We start from the raw sequence: 23,901 nt of genomic DNA on the forward strand, positions 1-23,901 counted from the left end.
ACTGAAGGACCAGTCTGAGACCTATCCACCTCCTTAATCCTGTATAACTTCTAATTTAAGTCCTACTTAAAGGATTTATGGGGGACTTAAGGAGAGGCGGTAGTCTTTGGGCTAGCCCTTCTGCATCAGATTGAAATTTCATGCTTTCTAGCTTGCAGGGAGTAATGTTACTTCTTTGTGTCGTAGTTTTTGAATCCGACGTAATGTCTGTAGTAACAGGTACTACTCAAGGTGGCCGATTTTTTACTTTTAAATGAATGTAAGGTCTTTGGCAAACACTGTTATGTAAGTACAAATTATTGTCATTATACGCCTTCCTTTGCTTTTATCAAGTTCCTACTTAACACTTCATTGCATTAAGTGATGGAACTCTACATGTGGATCAAATTGAATCTTGGTTGATATGGGTACAGTTTCCATCAATTCCAGCAGGAATTTACACCCTAGTTCAGTTTAAGGTGGATCTGACCCATGCAAGCTCTAGGGGGCTTCTCATTTCTTGCGTAGCTTGTAGTAAAGCTTACTTTATCAACAAAGACACCTGAAGATAGGCAGCTGTTAGTTGCAGTTTGATATGTTGTCATGTGCATTTGTCAGGTTCTTACTGTCTTCTCTCTTGCTCCAAATTTTGTTCTTCTGCATTAATTGCCAGCTGTCTTGCAGTTAGTGACCAAAGGGTAGTAATGTCTGTATAGGGCAGTCAAGATTGATGAAATATATGAAGATAAAATTATTTTTATCACAAATTACTTAGTGCCAGAGGTTTTGAGAAAATTAAACAGTAGATCAAATTAACTAGTAATTCAATATTACGGTAGGTGCTTTATTTATTATCATTACTTGTTTATGTGCAGGCGATTGCCATAAATACTTTTTACTGGTTAACTTGCTTTACAAGGGTGCTTATTTTTAGTGTTTGTTTTGTCCCTTTTTTCTTCCAATTTAAACTTTACTAAGAGCTGAACTTTCAACATCGGTAGGAGCTCTTGGAAAAGGATGGCAATTCTGTGTTTGAATTTTTACTGGGTGTTTAGGATTGGCTCTTTCATTGTTTGTTAAGAATCAGGAATGATCTGGCTATAACGTACCAGTAGAAACCGTGTCAGCGTTTCTGCAAAGGTTGCTGCCTTTTCAATTTTGCCATCATAGGCGGTTTTGACCGACAGTGACAGTCACTTCAACAATGTCTGGATGAGAGAAATGGTTAAAGTGAAAGGTCAGGTGCAGCATATACACACTTTTATAAAGCAAGCGCGTTGTGCGCGTTTTAGACATCAGTTGGAAGTCAGGGATCACTTCATTACTGCATGTGGCTGTAGCATACAGGAACAACCTTTGCAAAAGAATTCAAAACTCTTTAGGTGAAAGATAAGATTGTTTCAAAGCCTTTTCATCTTTCTGTTTGTGAAATTGTGAAATAAATATAATTAGGGACTGAACAGATGGTAAATCCTGATATAAGAGAATATACACAGTAAAGCAACCTGTATTAATTACTCCTGATTCTGCAAGAGCAGCCTCTCTTTTTCTTCTGTCCTCCTTTCTGTCTGGAAATGTTAAAATCCACTATCAGGAGAAAATAAGGGAAAAGTTCAGAATCCAAAAATGTTTCTGCAGAAGTGCCATTTGTTAAAGAAAAAAAAAGCGACAAGATTTGTTCAGAACAGTATTAAGGAAGGCCACTGTAGTTCTGAGCATTGTAAAGACAAAACTAATTGTTTAAAAAACCTGTCCCAAGACTAGTTTGCCCATCTTGACCTCCAAGTGAAACCACTAATACAATTTCCGCATATACACTTATTATGGGGAGGAGGTGGAAGAAAATCTTGAAAGAACGTTGAAGCTAAAAGCAAATGATTAGTACTCTTCAGTTGAAAACTGATAATGTGTAACCATTAGCTGTTAATAATTAAACCTGTAATATTTTCATGTGAAAAATCTGCATTTCATTTTAGGTGAGATAAGTTTGTGGTCAATTCTTGCGGTAACGGGAGAGACTGAGACACATGGTCTCTGAGAACAACAATGGCCAGCTTAACTTCAAATATATATATTCTTCACATGCTTGGTAAAAGGTATAGCTAGATAAGGATCATCTTTTATTGTGTGTACAGCGCCTTGCACAGATGTGAAAATAGGGCTTCTGTATTGATTAGTGATTCAAAGTGAGTGCTACTGCAATAAGAATGAGATGTAGCAACACAACTACTATACCTTTGTGATTTTTTTCTGATAAGTACATGTAAGTGTTATGTACTTTACATTTTTTCCTCTGAGTGTTCTATATACTAGATTAAAAGTTTGGGGGGTTGTTTTGTGATTTATTTATTTTTTAATTTAAAAGTGCCAGCTGATATTTTTAAAAATCCTGATAAAGACTGGGCAAATATTATTTAAGGTATGTCTGCTGACTTAGTCAAAATCTGACCTTCTCAAGTTTTACCCTGTCTATGCTGATTTTAAAAATATGATAACTAACACCTTTGAAAAGACAGCTTTCATTGTAGTGTTTGGGCCATATTGAACATCCAGTTCCTGAAAATGTCTAATTGATTACAATTTACTGTTTAGTGACAATCACAATAGTATCGTGCTCTTTACATGAGGGCTGTTCTCAAAACCAGATAATTTGTGCTGAGTCTAGGTCATTTTCCTCTTCCGGTGTGTTGGGGTGGTTCACTCTGTCACTTGTTCTCAATGAAACCAACTCATTTCTGATGGCACTGGAGTTAAAAAAATCATTCAGCTCTGACAACACCCCTAGTTTTTACCATTTCTGACTGTCAGCATGTAACTAACTGTGCGGTGACACTGAAAGCTGTACTTTGCCTGGCCCTTTGATGCAGTCCTCATTAAAATCCTGGGGAGTCTTTTAACTAGATTTGAGTACCTCTGGACAGGGAAATTCAGAACTAAGTCAGTGCCCTTCAGCCGCTGCGGTGCCTGGCCACGCGTGGGGTTCAGCAGTCCTTTCCAGGCACGGAAGGGCTGGGGGAGGCAGAGCCCGTGGCTCGGGCAGGGTGAGTGGCTGTTTGCTGGGTACCCACGCTGTTAGCATCGCGCTCCAGCCTGCCTGCCAGGAGGTGACATGGCTTCTGAGCAGGGAGGGAGCTCTACAGGCTGGCGATGTTTTCAATTTTCAGTGGAGTGAAAAAAAAAAAAAAAATTACTGGTATAAATGATAGCAAATAATACCTTGTCTTTTAAAAAGATTTTTTTTGTTCTTTTTTGATAATTTGGCAACGGGAACACAGATGTGCAGGTTTTTTCTAAAACCTGGTATTTTTCTCTATGCCTTTGCTTTAAACGTATACCTGTAATTCATTCACTTAGCTGAAAACGTGACCCTCCACAGGATTTCCCTGTAAATGAGTTAGAAAAGGCATGAATTCCTGATAAATGATTTTGTCTCTTTTTTTTTTTTATTCCTGCTCTTGCCATACAGTTGAGTTCTCAGGTCTCTTTAGTATGGCAATGGGAAGAAAAGGGAATAGTCGTTACTATTTGCAGTGATGGAGAGCTTTTTCTAATGGTTCCCCTAAAATAAAATGGGTTAGAAATTCTTGCCAAAAAAAATCCCTGTCTGGTTTTCGCTGGAGATGACAACAAAGCCTGCTCAATAGACAGAGCACATCAACAACCTCTGCAGATGGGTCGGTGACATTAATTAGATACTGACAGTGCCTTGAGCAGGAATCGGTGGTTTCTTCCCGTGGAAGGGCTGTTCCAGGAGTGGGGAATAGCACACCAGCCAGGGTATCTTCTTGAATGTCCTTATCTCCACCAAGCTGAGGATGCGGGGAAGGTACCACAGTCTGTTCGTGCTCTCCTTTCCCACTTACCACGTCAGGGGAGATGCGATGTGATGGTTTGTTTGCCCGTGTCACTGTGTCAGCAACAGCATTTCCAAACAACTTTGACAGGCGGAGTGTCGGAGGCGTCTCGGGGAGACGTTTCTCAGCCCTGCCCCGTGTGTGCGCCACGAACCGCGGCCGTCCCTCCCCGGCGAGGTCCTTTGGCCGGGGCTCCCCCTGCCCTGCCCTGCCCTGCCCTGCCCTGCCCGGGCGCTCCCGTCCCCCGCCCGGCAGCCGGCTCCGGGCGCCGCCGCTTGGCGAGGGGGCTGCTCGGCGGCTCCCCCCGCGGCAGCCGGCTGCCGGCCCGGCCCGACGGCTTCAGCCCGGTGGCGCCTCCGGGGCTGCGGGAGCCGCTGCCGCCCTCGCCCCGGCCGCTGCCCGCGGCGGGGCTCGCCCCCGCTCCCCGCTCCTCGGTGAGCCCCGGAGCCCCCAGCCCGGCTCGCTTCCAGTAAGTTGCGGCGGCGGTGTGCTGCCCCCCTCCCCTCGCTCCCTCCCTCCCCGCCGCGCCTCTCGAAGAAAGCGGTTTTTTTCTGTTGTCGGGGAGCGTAAATCAGCTTCGTCTAAAATCTCGGAAGTGCAAGTCCATCAAATCTTCCTCCCAGCCGCCTGCTACACCTTGCGTGAGTCAGACTGCAGAGCTCCCGGTGCCCTTCTCGCGGTGCGGGGCTGCTCGTGTTTCCCCCTGTCTCAGAGGCGAAAGCAGAAGTGGAATCTGCTCACGCTTTCAGCGGTTCCTTCCCCGGTTGTTGTAGCAGTCGCTGACCTCCAGGCACTATGAATAAACAGCAAAGCTGGGAACAAAAGGAGTCTTCTGGCTGCCATTATCTCACATTAACATAGCAGACGCGCTGCGGTGTGAACAATGCGAGTCTCATTCGCCGATAATCAGCGAGTACCCAGGCATTTGGATTACCAAGGCAACAGGCAATGGTAGAATACTGGGTGGGTGTGTTTTTTATTGTAAAGGAGCAGTCGGATATGGAAACCCAGGTATATTGATAAAGCAGAGCAGAAGGAATGCCTGGTGGCAGGGGGGGACCGAGGGCTCGGGGTTGCATTCCGACACATGTGAGATAAATAAGACATGGATGGAGCAGGTCTGTGCTGTGAGATGCAATAAAGATTAAACTGCATTTGTCAAGCTGAAAACGATCATAAGATAATTTCAGCATTTTGAAAAAGGTAACAGGTGGCATGTTAATAGCAGGGCTGTTACCGGTGGATTTTGTAACTGTAATCCGGGCTTTAGTAATGCGTTGCATGGTCTACTTGTGTGACAATAGAGCTGGGTGTGATGCTTTAATCTTTTTTCCTTTGATCGGATGGATGCTGTAGTCCCAGAATGTCAAACGATGGTAACCCCTTCAGCTTCTTCTGAGGCAGGAGCGGGTCTCAGTAGCGTTTTTGTTTCTTACCTGTGTAGCTGTGATCGTTTTTTCCACATGGACAGAAATAAGTTGTGTTATCTCTGTATCTCTGCGCGCGTGCGCACACACGTGTGCGTGGACATATATGAAATCTGTAATGTAGCAGGACTGTGTGCGTATGCTGGGGGGTGGGGGTGCTTGCAGGTTCAGAAACTTCTGAATTGATCTAATTATTTGGCCTGATGCGTTTTTCTAATTTCAGGGGTTAGATTCAGATGCACTAACTCTCGTGGAGCAGCGTGGTGCTGTGCAGGCATGGCTCTCTAACTGATGAGGCTGTGTGCAGAGTCAGGCGCCAGGAAGCGGCAGCCAGCATGTCACAGCCTGACCTGTAGCAACCCATTGTGAAATGGAAGGCAGCATTCCCACCTCGTGCAGTCATAAGTCATCCAGGCCTCACAGGCCTTGTCAGGACTATAAAGAAAAAGTTAAGGGCTTTCAGCTTCCAGGGGTACTTCGCATCACCTGCTGAACGGCCGGCTCAGTTTTGCCGTCTCAGTTGTATTGTGCGTATGCATGTGGCTGCATGAATGCTTATTGTAAATGTGTGTCGATATCTGAAAGAGCAGAGGTGGGAGTGATAGCCACCTGCGAGCTGCAGGTGCCATCCAAACCACCGAGCTGATAAATGTCTAGCTGCTTTCACCTTTTGACTGCTTCACCTGCATCTCCTCACCTAGAACGGGTTCAGAATGCCTCTGTGTTTTCAAACCGTTTGCCAGAAAACAGCCTTCCTTCTTTGTAAGGTGAATTATGAAATTTCTAACGGCTTTCGCTCTTCCTCTTCAGTTTACATTGCTCATAGCCTGATACAGGCAACATCCAGTACTGAAACGATGCTTGAGGTAATTCTTTCTTGATGGGGAAGGACTAGATATGGATCCTCTGTGCATTTGCAGTTGAGAGAATCAAAGCTTTCCAAAGGGTTGGAGAACATATTCATCTAGTTGGAAAGAGTGGAGGGAAACAACAGACCTGAGAAATGGGGGGGGGGGGGTATTTTGGAGCTGTATATGTTATCTGTAAGATCTGAATGTTTGGAGTCACGCCATTAAGAAGCAGAGGGAAATAAAGTCTTGCAGAATGCTTCCAAATTGACTTTTTTCACTTTTGCATGACATAAATACACCCAGTGATTTGGATGGAACTCTGTCTTGTGTATTTGTTTAGTGAAATACATGATGGAGCCTTAACTTAGGCCAATACCATTTAAACTTATTCAAATAATAATGCCAAATAGAGGAATGTATTTGAGGAAGGCACGCATCACATAGGCAACATCAATCAAAAGTAAACTACTGCTAGCCATCCAAAGCCAGTATTAGTATACACACTTACCGTACCACCCTCTTTTTTCCTCACCTTTAATGTAAACACCATAGGATACCTGTCCACAACATAGGCTTTTAGTTTGCTTTATGTCAGTGTGTGATGTACAGAGGTAGTTATTCTTTGTTTTCTTTACAATATGTCTTCCTATTTCCTTGCTGACTGTAAGTGGTCTTTGTGTCCTTCCTACACGGGTGTCTCCTTGCTCTGCCATACTCCTCTGTGTGAACAGAGAATGGATTGTGTAGCGTGGTTTCTACCATCTACAGAAAACACAGCACAAAAAGTCGAAGAATAACTTGGTTAAGTTTTGTGTTATGAATTTTTTTAATAGTATATTTAATATGTCTTAACTAGACTAAAAACTAATTTTCAGTGTTTAAGTTGAAACACTTTAGCCAAAGAAAGAACAAAAAGCAGATCTCTGAATTTTTTCTTGATTGCCAGTAAGCAGAAACAAATTTTGGCTTTTGGGCATCCCATTGGCTTAGTAGTCAAGGCCAAGGATATTTTCAGTGGAAATTTGACCATAAATAAATAAAATAAAAAATCCATTTGATCTGTTATTTATGAATAGATTGTCAGGGATTCCTAGCATATCGTGTTGGGAAAAAAATTAGTTGTAGTCCTTCCTGGAGCATTTTAGTGTTGCAGGAAGCTGCTAATAGCGTTCCATGTGTTCTTGTGATTTTATTTTGAAAGAAGTTGTTAGGTTTTGCTCATACTGATAGGAAAACTATAAAAATGTGGTGGAATTCATCCCTGTTCCATAACATGAGCACACCGAAAAGGCGGTTTGAATTCAGTATTTGCACTGCACCGTGCAAAACAGTCTTTTTCTTAAATAACAGCATGCTTAAAATAAGATTGTGGTGGTGCCCTAATCAAGAAGGATTGCTAACTGAATCCATATTAATACCTAAAGCTACGTGAGTGGTGTTCATTCAAGAAATCCAAGTAAAACAAAACCTAAACCTGAATGAAAGAAGCTAAGCTGCCTTCCTTGTGAGACAATAGGGGCAGGAAACGCGTGTATTGGTGCTACAGTTACCGGGGGCTTTATTTCCTCTTCTGATTGTGGGATTTGTGATTTTTCCACTCCAGACGGATGAGGTTACAGGGGGAAAAGAGGGGTGAGGCAGGAGTAAGGAGCCTTGTTTGGAGATTGTTATGTTTTAGTTTGTATTAAGGTAGTGTCACCTAGAGGCTCCAACCAAAAATACAGCCAAGGGGTGCTGGGCACCCTGAGCACGCATGAGCCCAGAGGCAGTTGGAGAGGCAGAGCGAGGTGCAGACACAGAGAGGTGCCGGTGGGCAAGAACAGGTCAGGAGCCCTGGTTTTGGGCTGTAGTGGGACTGTTCTGACTTTTGGCCATGTGTAACTGCAAAGGAGTGTTTGGCCTGAATAGATCTCTGACACCTTGCTCCTTGTCGTCAGATGCTCTCCTCTCTTAGGTGTCCATGGGTGACAAAAGACGATGTGGGAGAAATGACAGTCTGTGTTATGCTGGCAATTACGCGCTCATCTTGGCGTTAACTGAAGAAGTTACGATACAGTCTGTAGATTTAAAGGACTGTGTGGACTCTGTGCGTGTCAGCTACCAGTCAGGTGGGAGGGATGACTGTGCTTCAGGAACATTAAAGACCCCTACAAAACTGTAAAGCTGGCTTGAGGGTAAGCAACAGAAGCTAGTCACTGAAAGCCCAGTTGTGGGAAACTTGACTGCAGTGAAAAGGAGTGAAAAGTTTTTTTTGAGAAAGCAAACACCTGGTGCTTTTCTGCCACAGTTGATGGATTTTCAGTGTTTAAAACAGATAGATGCTTTATAAAGGTAGTGTTTTAGACACCTGGCCTTCTCAACAAGTGATGTGGAAAATCACTGGGAAGGTATAATTCCAGTTTTTATCCTCCTCCACAACATGTAAAATACCAATGCTCTAGGGATGCGTACTTCACTAAACCATCTGAATCTCCTTCCTCAATCAATGAAGACATGTAAACAGAGTATCAGATGCACATACAATTGCTTTAATGACAACATAAACATATTTAAAATACAGCATTTTCAAATAATGCCACAAATTGTGTATAAATTACAGTAATTGACTAGTATTAATTTATGGAGCTCACTTTTTATTAAGCAGCTTTTATTAGAATTAACTAACAGTCTGTGTCTGACATGAAGTCTGTAACTATTCCAAAGAGGCTGGATATCTGCCTGGTTCTGTTTTCCTACTACTGGGATTAAGAGAAGCTGTTTAGACCTAAGTACCGATGAACCTCTCCGACATGAGTGCTGTATTACGGGTGGTTTCAGTACATTTGCCAGCAGCTAAGAAATCCTTCCTCCTTATTCCTTGATTGCAGTTTCACTATATCATAGTTTGAGAAGTAATTTCCCTCCACCTCTTCCTCATTGCTCTATGGCTTCCTCTGCTGTTTGGCCTTTAATGCTGACCAGTAGTATGTATAGGTTCATTAACACTATTATAAATTTAGTCAATACTCTTTTAGTGGACTCCAGCTGAGCCCATACTGACTCACTGCCCTCCAGGGTGTAGTGAGAGACTTAATTACCCTTGTACCATTCAATGGGAACAATGTCGTGGGCAGCATTTCACTGTGGCTGGAGAGGTTGAAGCTGCTTTCTCTATTGGCTGCCATTTTCAAGTTTAAAGAAAGGGATTTCAGAATAATTCACAGCTCTGTATAATAACAGTGGAAAGCCACTGCTCTTTTGCAAATGAGAATTGGATTGGTCACGTTTCATTACAGTACTTACATGGATTTTCCTTTGATGGTGGGAGTATTCCTTTGGGTTGTCTAAGGACAGAAACTCAAGTTGAAAGAGGGAAGTGGCGGGACAAGTAATCCTTTAGTTGAGTGGCATGTGTTTCAGCATCTCCTACTGCTTGAAGCCTTCACATGGTGGAGGAACGGTGGGTATTATGCCCAGTATGGCAAAAGACCTAATCAACCATGCATATAACTGATGATGGGCCAGACTATCACGCCGGGGAATGCAAACCATGAGAATGCCATCTATTTCTCATTGGGGTTACTAAAGTGAAGTTTGAGTGAAGTGAGGTCTAGCGCAGTAAGTGTGTATTAAGGCATATAAGTTGATGTTCTGCAAGGCATATCCTTCACTATTTCAGTGTCACCATAATTTCTGATATTAACGTTGTCTGTGATTTAAAGCCAAGTCCTGTGTTGGATAATGTAATAGTCATGTGATTCAACGTGCACAATGACTATTTCTCAACAAATCTGTACCTGGTACTTTTTTCTGGCTTTCATGTGTTACGTTGGGTCCTGTGCTGAAGGCTTTCCTAGTATGTCAACAATGGTTTCTTGAGGTGTCACTTGTTTTGAGTGATTTAGTCGTCTTTATAATTAGATGAAATGATTGTATAGGCTTTGAGAACCCAGTGCAGCCTACCGCTAAACAAATGCTCCGACTCTACCATTGGAAGGTATGGAATAGTATATGAAATCTCTTCTGTGTACTGTAAAGGAGAGGAACAGGTAAGAGAAACATGCTTTGGAGGCAAAGAAATCAAAGAGAGAGTTATAATTTCCTAACAGCAGGCTAAGGCATCGCTAGCTCAAAGTTTGAGTGTGCTTACGAACAGTGTGGCCTGTTTGCATTAGAAGAACCTTTGGTGACTCTGTGGTTTGATTCCTGCATGTCATTACCCTTCTTATTTACTCATACACTTGCAAAATATTTGCCTTGTCCCTTAGGTTTTATTACCTGTCCACAGCACATCAGTGGGGGATAGAGAGGAATGGCTGCAGTCAGTCCTTTCACTGCTGATGTCATGGAGAGCACTTCTTTGTAGTCATTGAAGTATACACACACTCATATGTGCCATAAATATCCAAATAAATCACAGAGCAGACATCATCAAAAACAGTCAGAGAAGGAAGCAAAGTAGGAGGCATCATTCAGAGCAGGAAAAAAAGGAAGGCTTCATAGCTGTCACAAATTGTGAGTTAGTCATCATTTGTCTCCATGCTGGTGGAGGGGACTTGCTGAAGCATTGCGTCGCTTGCAAATGTTAGTCACCGAAGCTATTGTCTGAGCCTTTGAATGAGAGGGGGAAGATTTTCAGCCTTCTGAGAGAAAATATTTTTTTAAAAAATGGGCTAGGAGGACTTACTGATTGCAAGGTGTTAAATATGCCCTTATTCACACATCGGTTTATATGGATGCTATCAACATAAACATTACATGTCAAGCATCTTATAGAGAATTACCATTTTCCGTTAATTTCCCCTAATTACTTGTTAGGGGAAATTATTTGTTTCCCTAATTTAATTCATTTTAATTATTTTGTGGTTTTATTGCGTAATTCAATTTGGGTATTTTGAAACAAATAGGTCAGTTCAAATTCATAGTTAAGTTCTAATACAATGCTGTTGTGCTGGCCCTGCATTATGGAATTTGTTTGAAATTTCCTAGTTGTTTGTAAAATGTATTCACAGTTTCATTTTGCCTTACACAGCTGCTGGTGGTGTTACTAGATTATTGGTTACTTGAGACATAGTCAGTTTTATCACATATATGCGCGCTTCTTTGTGCAATGTAATTCCTACTCTTAATTGATTTACACTAGGTGTTATGAACAGGCTAAGGAATGAACACATAGCTAGTCCTTGACTTTGGCTCACAGCACAAAAGGAAGGAGAAGTGGGCCAAGCCTGGAGTGCTGTCTGGGGACATGGGAGAGTCAGCTCCCCAGTCTGCCCCAGAGCCCTTTTTAGGACTTTGGCAGGTTGGTTGCCTTACGGTGTCTTGTATGAGTTAATTGTATGGTGCTTTATGGTGCAGACTTTGAAGCACGTGGACACAGCGCTCATAGAGCCTGTATGGATTCTTTAGGCAAGGGAGCCCTGTATAGAATTCCAGTGACAGCTGCTAGTCCAGGGAAAAATGCAGTTCTGGATATGAAATACAATGGTGAAATGCAACGGTGTTTGAAAATCATAGAAGAGAGTAATGTGTGTATGTATTAAATGGTGTGTGTATATATATAGATGAGGAAGGATCATATGTGTGTATGTGTGCATATATGCAAATAGAAATCTAATTTGCAAGTTAGTAGTATGAGAACAAGCAAAATCCAAGTGGGATATATTTTACTAGTTATGGAACTAATAGTGACTTTCACTGGTTTTAACATATTTCATTAATTACACTAGATGTGTACCTATCCTGTGTTCATTTTGAAACCACCAATGCTTTCATATGAAAAGAACTGTAAGAAATGTTTGCTTGTATCTGTGGACAAAGGTAATGGAAAAAACCCAGTCCTCTCATCCACATACTTATCTGAAAGATGTGTTGTATATCTGCAGCTGATTTTCTAGAATGCTGATTAGCTAATACTGTTTTTGGCACGCAGCTTATCCGTCGTGTGGGAGAACACTATCTGAATTTCAATTTACTTTTCAAAATGATGTTGAACTGCTATTCCTTTAAAGGCTTTTTTGGCCATTTGGGGACCCAGTGCAGACAGTGGAGCTGCAGTCTGGTCTCAAAATCTAATTGAATTGATACAAGGCAGCTGAAGCAGTGATTGTTGAAGGAGCATGAGATGGATTGCGAAAAATAAGTGCTTCTGAGCAACTTGCTTAGTGTCCTTGTTTGAAACTCTGCCCCTGAGTTTGTTTTTACTTTCCTTGGTAACAGTCCTTTATGGTAAAAGCCCTGTGCTTCAATATAGTTAAGGAATTCATTAGTTCTGTATGGTTTTGATATGATCATGTTGCTATTAAAGAAACTTTATGCCTCTGAGAGTACTAGGCTACTAATGGAAGGGAGGAGTGGGGAGTTAAGGTAATGTCAGGTGTTGATCCCTTTGTCCCTGCCAGCAACTTGCCACTCTTTAAAATTCCAAAATCTCACCCTCCTAAACATTTGTTTTTGCAGTGATGGGTCTTTCCCTTACGATTCTGTTCCCTGGCAGCAAAATACCAACCAGCCTCCAGGCTCTTTATCGGTGGTCACCACAGTATGGGGTGTGACTAACACCTCTCAAAGCCAGGTAAGCTTCATTTTTATGCTCCCTCCCCTGTAAATATGGGTTTTCACTAATGTTTGCAAAATGGAAAGCTTTTTGGAAAATCCTCCTGCGATTGATAACAGTGTCTGTGTTCTCTTTATTTTACACCCTGCATGTTTTTTCCAGTCGTGTCCTCTTTGGTGGCATCGGAAAGGAGGTGTCTGAGAGGTTGAGTCAGTAACTCCTTTAGCTGCCTGGAAATGTCAGGCTTGGGTTTAGCATGTGTTTTGCACTGTATGGTTTTAACGCTAAAAGCATGATTTTGGGGTAATCCTAAACCTCTTCAGAATTTCAGATTGAATTTGAAGAGTTGTATTGTTCAAAATAAAATTTCTAGCTAGATTCACAGTTATTGTTGATTTTACCGGAGGTTGTTTTGTACTTGTGGGCTGGTGAAATCCAGTGCCAAGTCTACCGCCATGCTGAGGTGCTAACTGCCAGTTATAAGCTGTGCTCTTTTCAACCTCTCCTGTTAATACTGCCTTACTTTGCATAAATATTTCAATATGCGTTGGAGCAAAAATATGAGCTCCAGGCTTCCAGGTGAGAGCCATACTTACTGGATTTTCATTCGGTTCTCTCTGCTCTTACCTCTCTTTTTCTTCTGCAATGTATATGGAATTAGGCTATGAAAAAAGAAGCAGCTTTAATGAAGGGGACGCCAATTATTTGTGATAGTGTGCTCTCCAAGGGATGTGACACAAATCAAATTCTCAGACAGTCTAGCCTTTTCGTTACGCCATGGATGAAGTGCTCTAAACACATCACCATCTTTAATGAGTGCAAATGGTACATAAATCTAACTTGTCTTTTCTACCTGTTCCGAGTCAAGTGACATTGGATCCCATACAAAATTTTCTGTGGATTTTTTATTTCTTTATTTTAATTTTGGACAGAAAATTAAAAACAAAATTGTTATGGATTGAGCCATTTGAAAAAGAAATCATTCAGGGCCAAGTCATACACTCACATGGCAGTTATGTAAGCACTGGTTGTGGCAAAATCTTTCTTCAAAAAATAAAGACAGGAAACAGTTACAGGGTCTATAACATCATTTATTATTGTTGGTTTCTTTTTAACACTGTAAAAGAAAAGGTGTCCCATTTGGAGAGAAACACCTGAGTAAACATGTAGGTCTATACGTTGGCCAGAAAATGGAAATATAGTTTCTTGTGAAAGACTTTCACACTTAAAAAGGAAAGACAAGAAGAGACTCAGAGTTTTGTGCTATCATAACGCTGTAATGTAACTTGAACTCTTCATGATAATTCAGAGAAATGTGTGATAGAAGGGAAAAAATGCTTTGGTATAAAGAAGAAAATGCTTCTTCAAAATCACTGCAAGGGAAGGGTGAAACTCTGAAATGTTAAGCTTGGTTGTAGCTGTTCAGAGCAGATTGAAACGAATGACGGGGTTTCCCCATAAGTCTTCATGCTCCCCGAGGGAAAGGAATGAGCTGGGCTCACCGTTTCCCTCTCACAAATTCCCAAAGCTGATGGTCTTCTGCAAAAATCGCGACCACTAAATTTCTTCCCAAGACAGGTTTCCATGCAGCCATACTTGGATCTCAATGGAAGGCATAGCAGTTTTGGTTCAACAAAAAAAAAATGCTTCGAACAAGCAAACCAAGTCCTTTTAAAAACAGAACAGAGGACTCTTTTCTAAGAAGCAATAAAAACAACCAACAGACTTCTGTATGTTTTAGAGAGAGTTAGATTCAAGAACAGGTTCAGCCACTGAAATATATTCTTTCACACTTTTTAGTGGTACACTTTACAGTGTGCCAGTGAGACTGAATATGTACAAGTTATTTCAAAATCCTACATTAAAAAAGATAAAGCATGTACTTTCTCTTAATCGGATTAATTTGTCAGCTACAGAGCATGGTTCTAGCAGGTCTTCATCGTAACTTTTTTCATAAGCGTGTTAGTTTGGGTTTCATCTGGTTAAAAATCTCCTGTGGAGGTGATTCGAGATCAGAAACTCTTGGTTTTTGGAAATGGCAAAACAAAAGGAGAAATCACCAGGAGTGTGTACCCAGATATCAACAAGGTGTATGTTTATTAGAGTTCAGAGTACAAGGTGGTTATATTGTAATTTATCGATTGCGGCAAATCAACTTAATTTGCGTGATGTAGTTCAATGTACAGCCCCTTATTCTCATGTTTCTACTCACAGGTGCTGGGAAATCCAATGGCAAATGCTAACAACCCTATGAACCCAGCAGGAAATCCCATGGCTTCTGGGATGACTACCAGCAATCCTGGAATCAATTCCCCTCAGTTCGCTGGACAGCAGCAACAATTTTCAACCAAGGCGGGCTCCACTCAGCCCTACCTCCAGCAGGGCATGTATGGGCGACCCAATTATCCTGGAAGTGGAGGCTTCGGTGGCAGGTAAGATTTACTTGTGTGAGGTGAAAACCAGATGTAAATAGTTGATGCAGCTTGTTTTAGCAACCTGGCAGCAGTGTCATGGGCTTATTTTAAGTATATGAAGTCTCAGTAGCTGGTTTATGCTGGTTAACTGAAATGCATACTGCTTTTACAGCTTCAGAAATCAGCTACCCAATGAAATTCATCTCAGTAAATGGAAATGGCTTAGGTCAATCAATTAGCTCTAATAAACCCCCAAAATAAAGTTTTAATTAAGAGAGATTGTTAAACAGACCACAAGCTTAGGAATGATTAACATTTAATAAGGCCAGGATGTGAAAGGTATTGATGGTATAATTCCTACGTGCGTATGGAGGAATAAGCTTGAGTATTAGGCAAGCTAGGTTCCTATGCAAAGGGATATTTCTGCCCAAAGATTTACTCCACAGCAGGAATTTGAAAAGAATTGGGAGTGAAGATGTTTGTTAAAAGAGATGGTCAAGCTGCGTATTTATTTTGGGGAAGTAAATGCTGCATTAGTGAAATAAGCCAAAACTAATAGCCTGGGTTTTGTTACATTTTGACTTTCTGTGTCTATGCTTTGTAAACAAGGGTGTTAAGTGCACTTAACTGAAACCACTGTTTACGGTCCCTCTGCAAAGCCTGTTGAAGAGGTTGTTAACATAGTCAGTCTAGTGTGAAGAATGTAAGCCTGGGACTCAGGGAACTTATCTCTTCTTTCATCTCTGCCACTGGTCTACTGAGTGACCTTGTTCAAGTCATAAAGTTTCTTTAGCTTTGTACTAACATCTCTAAAATGGGCACAGTATACTGGCCCGTATTTATAAAGACAGTTGATGTCTTGAGTGGGAAAGGTTAATTTAGCTTCTGATCAATAGGAGGGCCGGGTAGGAACTGCAAAATACATTGTGTGGGATCCAGTAGAGCTGGGTCTCTCCTGGCCTTTCTGCTGAGGCTCAGGGAGGAGTGCTTTTACAACATAGGGAACACTTGGCATAATTTGGCAGCAAGGCAGATGCACGCGCTGTCATGGAGGAGGCTCTCTTCATGCTGCTGTGCAGTCTGCCCCTACACTATTGAGAAATGGAGCATGCCTTAACTTTCAAGATTTTGGTTCAACTTCGCAGTAAGCTACAGAGCTGCAAAGCAGTTCTTTGCCCCCGAAACAACTGACGATGCTGTCTTCCAGTCCCAGTGGCAGTGCTATGACTGTTGCACCTGAACAACACTTGTATCGCATGTACATACCTAATTCCCTTTCCTGCTGGCTTTCATTAAGCATCGATACCTGGCTTTGGAACAGTTCCAGATGAGGATCACACCAACATTCAAAACAAAATCCACCAGGCATGTCTTAATTCTCTCTCTCTCTTTTCTGCCCTGTTAGTTACCCTGGAGGCCCAAATACCCCTGCAGGAATGGGGATCCCCCCACACACGAGGCCACCAGCTGATTTCACCCAGCCAGCTGCAGCTGCCGCTGCTGCTGCAGTTGCGGCTGCAGCTGCTACAGCAACAGCTACAGCTACAGCCACTGTGGCAGCCCTTCAGGAAACGCAGAATAAGGACATGAACCAGTATGGACCGGTAAGAGAGTAACCCTTATGTCTTCATACCTGCCTGATCTGGACCATTACAGGGAATTGGGCTGTCCCTCTTACTCCCCTGTTTATTAGGGTGCCTACTCTATTACTTTTTTTTTTTTTTTTTGTGCATGAGCATGGTTATAAATGCTTATGAGAAACTGCTGGAATGTGTATGTAGGTATGAGTTGGTCTCGTGTTTTTCCCAGTAAGTCTTGCCTAAGTGTATTTTGTAGGTTGGAGATTGCCCCTTAAAAAAATTGAAGATTATGCATCTACGGCTGCATCTGACGTGATATATTATTGCTGCCTTTGCCAGCCCTGTGAACCTCTAAATTTGAGTACCCGATGAAATGTTCCAGAATCCTGGAACAGGTTTTGTACCGCTTGGGTGATTGTTTATTTTGCCAGCTACAGTTGGTTGTTTGGGTTTGGGTTTTTTTTTTTTTTCCCTTCATACAAGGAAACAACACTAGAAAAGAGATTTGCTTTTTAATAATGTTGTCTATGAGAACAGCTATGCGAGACATGCATTTCTGGTGATCCATAGCCTCCAGCATGTCATGACTTCATGAAATATTTTTTTTTTAAAATAAACAAGGGTTTGATCAATTGAGGTTTTTTCCTCCTGAGCTTTTTTGCCTTTCTAAGTTTTGAAGTATATGGGCCCATATGCCGGGTGATGTAAAGAAGCACAATGTAATTGTAGTGTTGTGCTGTATTTACACTGCCAACTTTCTAACCTGTTAACTTACAGTAATAGACTAGCTAATTTAAACGATTTAATTGCTCACCTCAGACTTATGTCTGTCTTTCTCTCTTATGCCTTTTACAATTCCACTTGAATTTTATTATAAATAACATCACTGCCCATCAAAACATTGAAGGAAAATGCGACATAAATCCTCCCCTTCTTCCCTCCCCCAAAAGCATGTTCAGCTCCCTCCTCCCATTTTAAATGCATGTCGCATTTTATTCTTTTTTTTTTTTCTTCTTCTTCCGTTGAAGGTTTGTTCCTCTTTCCAGATGGGTCCAACTCAGGCTTACAACAACCAGTTTATGAACCAGCCTGGTCCTCGTGGCCCTGCTTCTATGCCAGGCAACATGAACCCTGCAAGCATGGGAGCAGGAATGACGCCTTCCAGCATGAGTGGGCCACCCATGGGCATGAACCAGCCTCGGCCTCCTGGAATGAGTCCCTTCAGCACCCATGGGCAGAGGATGCCTCAGCAAGCCTACCCAGGCCCACGCCCCCAGTCTTTGCCTATACAGGGCATAAAGAGACCGTACCCAGGAGAGGTAATGAAATAAATTGTATTTTGTGTACACTATTATTTCGACTGAAAGTTGGAACACGCAGGGTAGTGTATGGTATGCATCCCGCTAAGATAGGTACAGCTTTGTTCCAGCCTTGGTAGGAATACTGCCGTTACAATACGAGCTGCAGCAGCTCTTCCTTTTTAGCTTCTAAGGCGTTCAGGCTGGCCCTTGCTATGTTAGTCAAGGTGACAGTCATTAAAATGAAGAAAGGCCTAAAACCTGCTCAGCCCTCAAAATGTCACTTTGCGATTCTCATGCTAGATGGTGAATTCATAGACCTTAAGCAGACTTCCTTCACAGGAGTGGATTTATTTAACGTGACACTGTAAAAGAGATGTTGAAGGTGAAATACTACGTTTGAGCCCAATACATATGCGATCTGCAGGGTTTTTTTTATGATTTTATTGTTCTAAAGAAATACAGGGCATATGTTGTATAAACACCGATAGTAATAACATTTATCTTAAAGACCAATTGCTTTCCAAACTTCTTGAGGCTTGGTTTTCATAGGCACCGAGATGAATATAAATCATGTTGAACTCAAATCCCTCTGTGTCAGCTTTTATCTAATATAGGTTTATTTGGAGTGTGGTATTTCTGTCTAAGTTCCCATGCTGTTATATGAGATCTGAGTGGCTTTGTAGACAAAAATTACATTGCCATTGACATGACTTTGGGCATTTATATCCTATACACTTAGGGTCAAAATTTTAAAGAAATTTAGACAACCAAAGGTGTAGACAGATGAGCTTTTGGATTTTAAAAATCACCAGTGCATTTTACTATTCAAATTGGCATGAACTGGGCAGTAGATGCTTTTGAGAATCTCACCAACTCTCGGCATCTATATTCACCTAAATGTCTTTACAAATCTAGTTACTATCTTCAGAGATAATTTCCTGGTAAAATTCTGTGTTAAACTGAGACTACAGCTATAACTCTGGGTGTAGAGCTTTGAATATTATGATACTGTCCTGACTATAATAACGGTAGTAAGAGTTTATAGACAACATACAGCAAAGAGTACCATGGCATGCAGAAAATATAGCAAACATTTATTATTGAGCTACATTACTTCCTTGATCTGCAAACTATTTTGTTTTTTAATAAAATAATCAGAAATTTTAAAAGTCGTGTGCTTTTGCAGGAGTTGCTTCTCTGGGAAGGCTTTTCACTCTGTAAATACTGCCACTTACTCTACAATTAATTTAAGAAAACACAGAATGTGGCTTGTTCAGATAATTTTTATCTTCAGAGTTCATATTTTAAGGAAGACTGTAAATCCCTTTTTGCTGCAGATTTTGCATTGTAAATGAATATGGTCCTGTTCCCAAGAAATCAGTACTGAACAGTGCCCTAAATGTTACATGCTTGCTGGTCTGGAATTCTGCAGATCCCATAGATGCTATTTGCGTGTTGGTTTTTGAAAGCCTCATTTATGGAAACTTCTTATTAATCAGTTATTTTTACAAATTGACATTATATTACCTTTAAAGCTCCAGTTTTCATGACTTTGATTCCAAAACTACAGCACAGTACTAGCTAGCACTAGTAAGGTGTTTATGACTAGTAATAGCTTCTATTTAGTTGTTAGGGTATTGCTAAACACTCTAGGACAGGGCCACCATGGTGATTGTGTTGAGAAGACAGAGATGGACAACACAGCTTCTATTCTCTTCCCATTCCAGGGTTGTTATTATTTTTTTAATGTTACTTTTTCTTTTTGTGCTTTCATTCTCCACCTGAAAAAGGAGCCCCAGGGATGAGGCTGGTAGCACTTGCAAAAACGCAGAGATTTTGTGAACATTGCATCTGGTTGTTATTCTGGTTTCTTCTAACATGGTGCCCTTTGGCAGCGCTGTAAGGCTGAGCATTTGTGTGTGTTAAGGTACATGGTTATTCTTATCCTGCTTCGGTTTGCAGGACTTTTATGCTTTTGAGTGAGTATTCCCCTCCAGCCATCAGAGCCCTGGTTTAGGCATGAGTACCACTAAGCTGAGGAGTATTCACCTGGAGGGTTTTCTGTTTGTTTTGATTCTGCTATTGAATATATGCTAATAATCAATTCAAGACAGCTGCTTGCATGAAACAGATCTTTGTCTTCTTTCCTCTCTGTTGTGAAATAGCCCAATTATGGAAACCAGCAGTATGGACCAAATAGCCAGTTTCCAAACCAGCCTGGTCAATACCCTACTCCCAACCCTCCAAGACCCCTAACATCTCCCAACTATCCTGGACAGAGGATGCCAAGCCAGCAAAACACAGGGCAGTACCCTCCTCCAACAGTCAACATGGGGCAGTATTACAAGGTGAGAATTTTTAGATTATCTTGTTGCATTCTGGTAGACATTTATAAATGAAGACACATTAAGGACTTCATAGATACTGCTTTTATGTACTTAAAAGAAAGAGAGAAAAAAGCTCAGTGTTTTTACTAATGTTTTGGATATCACAGAATCGAGTCAGCCAAGTTGCATTGTAACTTCAGAGCAGTTCAAAAAGAAAACTGAATGTTACTGCAGCTCATTAGAGGCTTTTACAAGAAAATGTTGGTTTCGCTTTAAAAATAGCACGTAAAAAGAAGTACCTAATGGGATTCAGGTGTAATATTTTCACTTATTTGTGGCATCCTGCAAAAATACAACTTTGGAAATTTGTAATAAACAAGTTTTGCAGCATCCCAATTTCAGGCATACAGTAGTCACTGTTGGATTAAGCCAGCCCAAACTTAAAAGCCGTTCCAGCTGTAGAATTCATCTTTGAACTGAAGTTTGCATGTCTTTCTCTGTCTCCTCTTTTCTCCTTCTTTTCCCTCTGTGCTGCTTGTTTTGGGCAAGATTTAGAATTGTTAAAATGCTGCCTAAAACCAGTTTTATGGATACATCTTGAGTACTTCCAATTATCCAAACTGAGTTTGTACTGAGGGCCTGCTGAGATTTGATGTCTTTGAAGGGCACACGAAAGTAATCTTTGTCACACAGGTACTGCAGTGAGTATAAAAATGGGGAGGACCATCGATGATCTGACCTGCTTCTAAAGCATTAGCTGTTGAAGTCTCTGGTCTACGTTCTGATTTTGAATGTAGGCAGAAAGAATCTTAAGTTGCACCTTGGTGTTGAATTGGAATTGTTCCATTGTGATTCACACAGAAAACACCATTGGAAAAAAGAGGAAAGAAAGAAAAAAAACAAACCCCTTTACTGTAGAGCATCTGTTCTACATGCAACCAAGCTGTCCACTGTGGTACCCAAAGGAACGCCTGTTGCATCATGGCAGCTTTTGCAGTACACTGTCAGGAACAACACAAGGAGGAGACAGATCCTCAACCACTGTAATTCCAGTGCAGTCACTTACGCTAAAATAACAGCAGAAGATCTCTCTGAAGTTTTTAAGTGATAGATAATTTTAATACGTTTTACATGTGTTTATTTTAGATAGGGTTTAATTTTTTTTGTTTACAGGATAGTTTTAACAGGGAATCTGTGGTCTTTCCAATGCATCCCCTATTTTGTATTTAAATATTGACCATTCTGGAAACAGAAAATAAAAGACCTTGTTAAGAAGGGAGATTGTCCTGGCTAGGGGAAAAATTCCAGCTTGCCACAGACAGGACTGGAATCATTGTATTGTAGTGATTGTGGGTATAATAACTGTATGTGTTAAAAAGGCAAAGATGGTTGGAAATGTAAATGCTTAAGATTTCAGAATGCAGCTCTCTTCTCATGTACTTTGGAGTATCCTAGGCTAGCAGCGCAGCATTTAGGTATAGAATCATATTTGAAGCCCTGATACTTTGGCTGGCTGTAAAGATTTTCATCTTCTGACACTGTCATATGTATGCGCTTATGGTACACGAGCTATTACAAGAGAGTACCATGCAATTGCAGCTCTGTTTAATGTCAGCTTCCTTCGCATCATCGTTATTGGTTTATTCTGTTAACTGCAACCATCCCTTTAATGACAAGAAACAAAACCACCATTGTTTTAATACTATAGCTACTATTTACACTTAACTATGCTTTTTCTCTTAGTTTGTCTTATTCAGCGGCAAACTAACAAAAGAATCAAATTATAGGTACACTGAATAAAAGACATGCCCTGGCACCCAGAGCTTTCATTCTGAGTAAATGAGTTGGACAGGGGTGGAAAGAAAGGATAGATGGAAGTAAAAGGGACACAGACATTCTAATTGCATGTCTTTGGATTTTGTTTTTCGTGTAGGTTTTTGTGCACTGGGGCTATTTTGGGAGGAAGCCAAAGAGATACAAAGGGCTGGGTGGGTTGGGGTGGTGTGGAAAAACTGAAGTGTGAATGGCTGGTTGGTTTTGGAAAGAGAGTGTTCAGAGGAACACGATAAGCCTCTTGGCAGCCTTGCTTGTATCTGGTCATTGCCTGAATTAAGCTGGCTGGTCTGCTGGTTTCAGTTCCTGCTTTGCTTGCCTAGTCTGCCTCTTCACTGAAAGCCTCATGGGACGTCCTGTGGTTTACTGTCCTTCCGGAGACAGAGAGGCCTCTCTACCTTGTTTGTAGTCTTTGGTATTTGATAGCAGTACAGATCACAAGGCTTATTATTCTTATTTTCAGACTGCAATAACAATGTGATGTTATTTATTTTCTAGCCATCAAGGCCCGTACCTGTGGCAAATTACCCTCATTCACCTGTTCCAGGAAACCCCACACCACCTATGACTCCAGGGAGCAATATTCCTCCATACCTGTCACCTAACCAGGATGTCAAACCACCATTCCCACCTGACATTAAGCCAAATATCAATGCTTTACCACCACCTCCAAGTGAGTAGCAAATGGAATGCCCCCACAGTCATTTATTGTCCCTCTGTTCTCTGCCACATACATTTCAGAGTCTAGAAACTGATTGCTGCTCCAGGAGAGGCTCGAATTGCCAAGTTGTGATACGTGGCATGCACAGTGCAGGCTCACTAGAGCCAGTGGATAGGAAAGAGAAGGATTGCTATCCCCTCTGAAAATAGAGTGTCAGAAAAGTTCTTCCAGGTTAAACTTGCAAGGATTTTACTCTTGAAGTATTCCTTTGATACGCTTCCGGAGGATAGAACACTTGCTTTTGGGTTGTGTTATGTGTGCTTGGTAGGCTTGTGTATTGTATGAACTTTCATTCTGGTCTGTTTTGTTCAAGGGCAAAGCCATTCATTGAACATCACTGCAGAGTAGCGGAAAATGTGAATATTTATAGCAGTGTCTCTATTGTGATCCATACAGGCTTCTTAAGAATATTCAGTAGTATGTCAAAAGTTGATATATGTTTCTTTCAAAGCCACTCAACATCACAGCTACATTTGGCTGGGAACAGGGCAGGAATAATAAGATCTCTCTGGATATATACTAGCACAAGATATTTGAGGTTTTGAAGTGACTAATGAACAATAGGAGATGTCGTTTACTAGGGAACTGGGAGAACCGTTATGTTTTCTGTAAAATAATTGCTGTTTTATTAGCACTTCACAACTGGTGTTTGGAGTTCAGGATAGCTGAAAAAACAAAGTGGAAGGTGGCCTGCAGTATTATTTGGGCAAGAACACAGCATTTAAAGACATTTGGACTTTGTAGGTTAGCCTAAGTTACCACAAAACCTCGTTTTACGAGATCAGGTAGTAATTGAATACCAGTGTCCTTGGTCATTGGATAGTTTCAACTGGTGAAACTGTTGGAACTAATTGGGTAATGCTGATCCCAGTTCAAAGCGGAAAAAACAAGCATTATCACAGTTTGCCATAATTAAGAGTTGTTGTCGGTCTTCTGCCAACAGAGTAAGCCTGGACACAGAACCTATCCAGTAATAAAAAACTGGAATTGTTGCCATGCCTGGTTTCTGTTTGTGGCTAGAATGCTAAAGTCCTAATGTTAAGTGTGGGAGAATAGAAGACTGGTTTTCCATCCCTATC

General features: G+C 41.4%; 1 protein-coding gene across 1 annotated transcript in view; it reads left to right on the forward strand.

The window, feature by feature from the left end:
- The window catches only part of ZMIZ1 (zinc finger MIZ-type containing 1), a 357,117-nt gene that overhangs the window by 307,362 nt on the left and 25,854 nt on the right, over positions 1 to 23,901 (forward strand). The window contains exons 8-13 of the mRNA XM_082486190.1: positions 12,550 to 12,664; positions 14,861 to 15,078; positions 16,466 to 16,664; positions 17,687 to 17,959; positions 20,107 to 20,289; positions 22,600 to 22,774. Of these exons, the coding sequence (XP_082342316.1) occupies positions 12,550 to 12,664; positions 14,861 to 15,078; positions 16,466 to 16,664; positions 17,687 to 17,959; positions 20,107 to 20,289; positions 22,600 to 22,774 (1,163 nt within the window). The remainder of the gene's footprint in view (positions 1 to 12,549; positions 12,665 to 14,860; positions 15,079 to 16,465; positions 16,665 to 17,686; positions 17,960 to 20,106; positions 20,290 to 22,599; positions 22,775 to 23,901) is intronic.

This window comes from Vanellus vanellus, assembly GCF_965231255.1.
Source record: "Vanellus vanellus genome assembly, chromosome: 7".
Taxonomy (NCBI): domain Eukaryota; kingdom Metazoa; phylum Chordata; class Aves; order Charadriiformes; family Charadriidae; genus Vanellus; species Vanellus vanellus.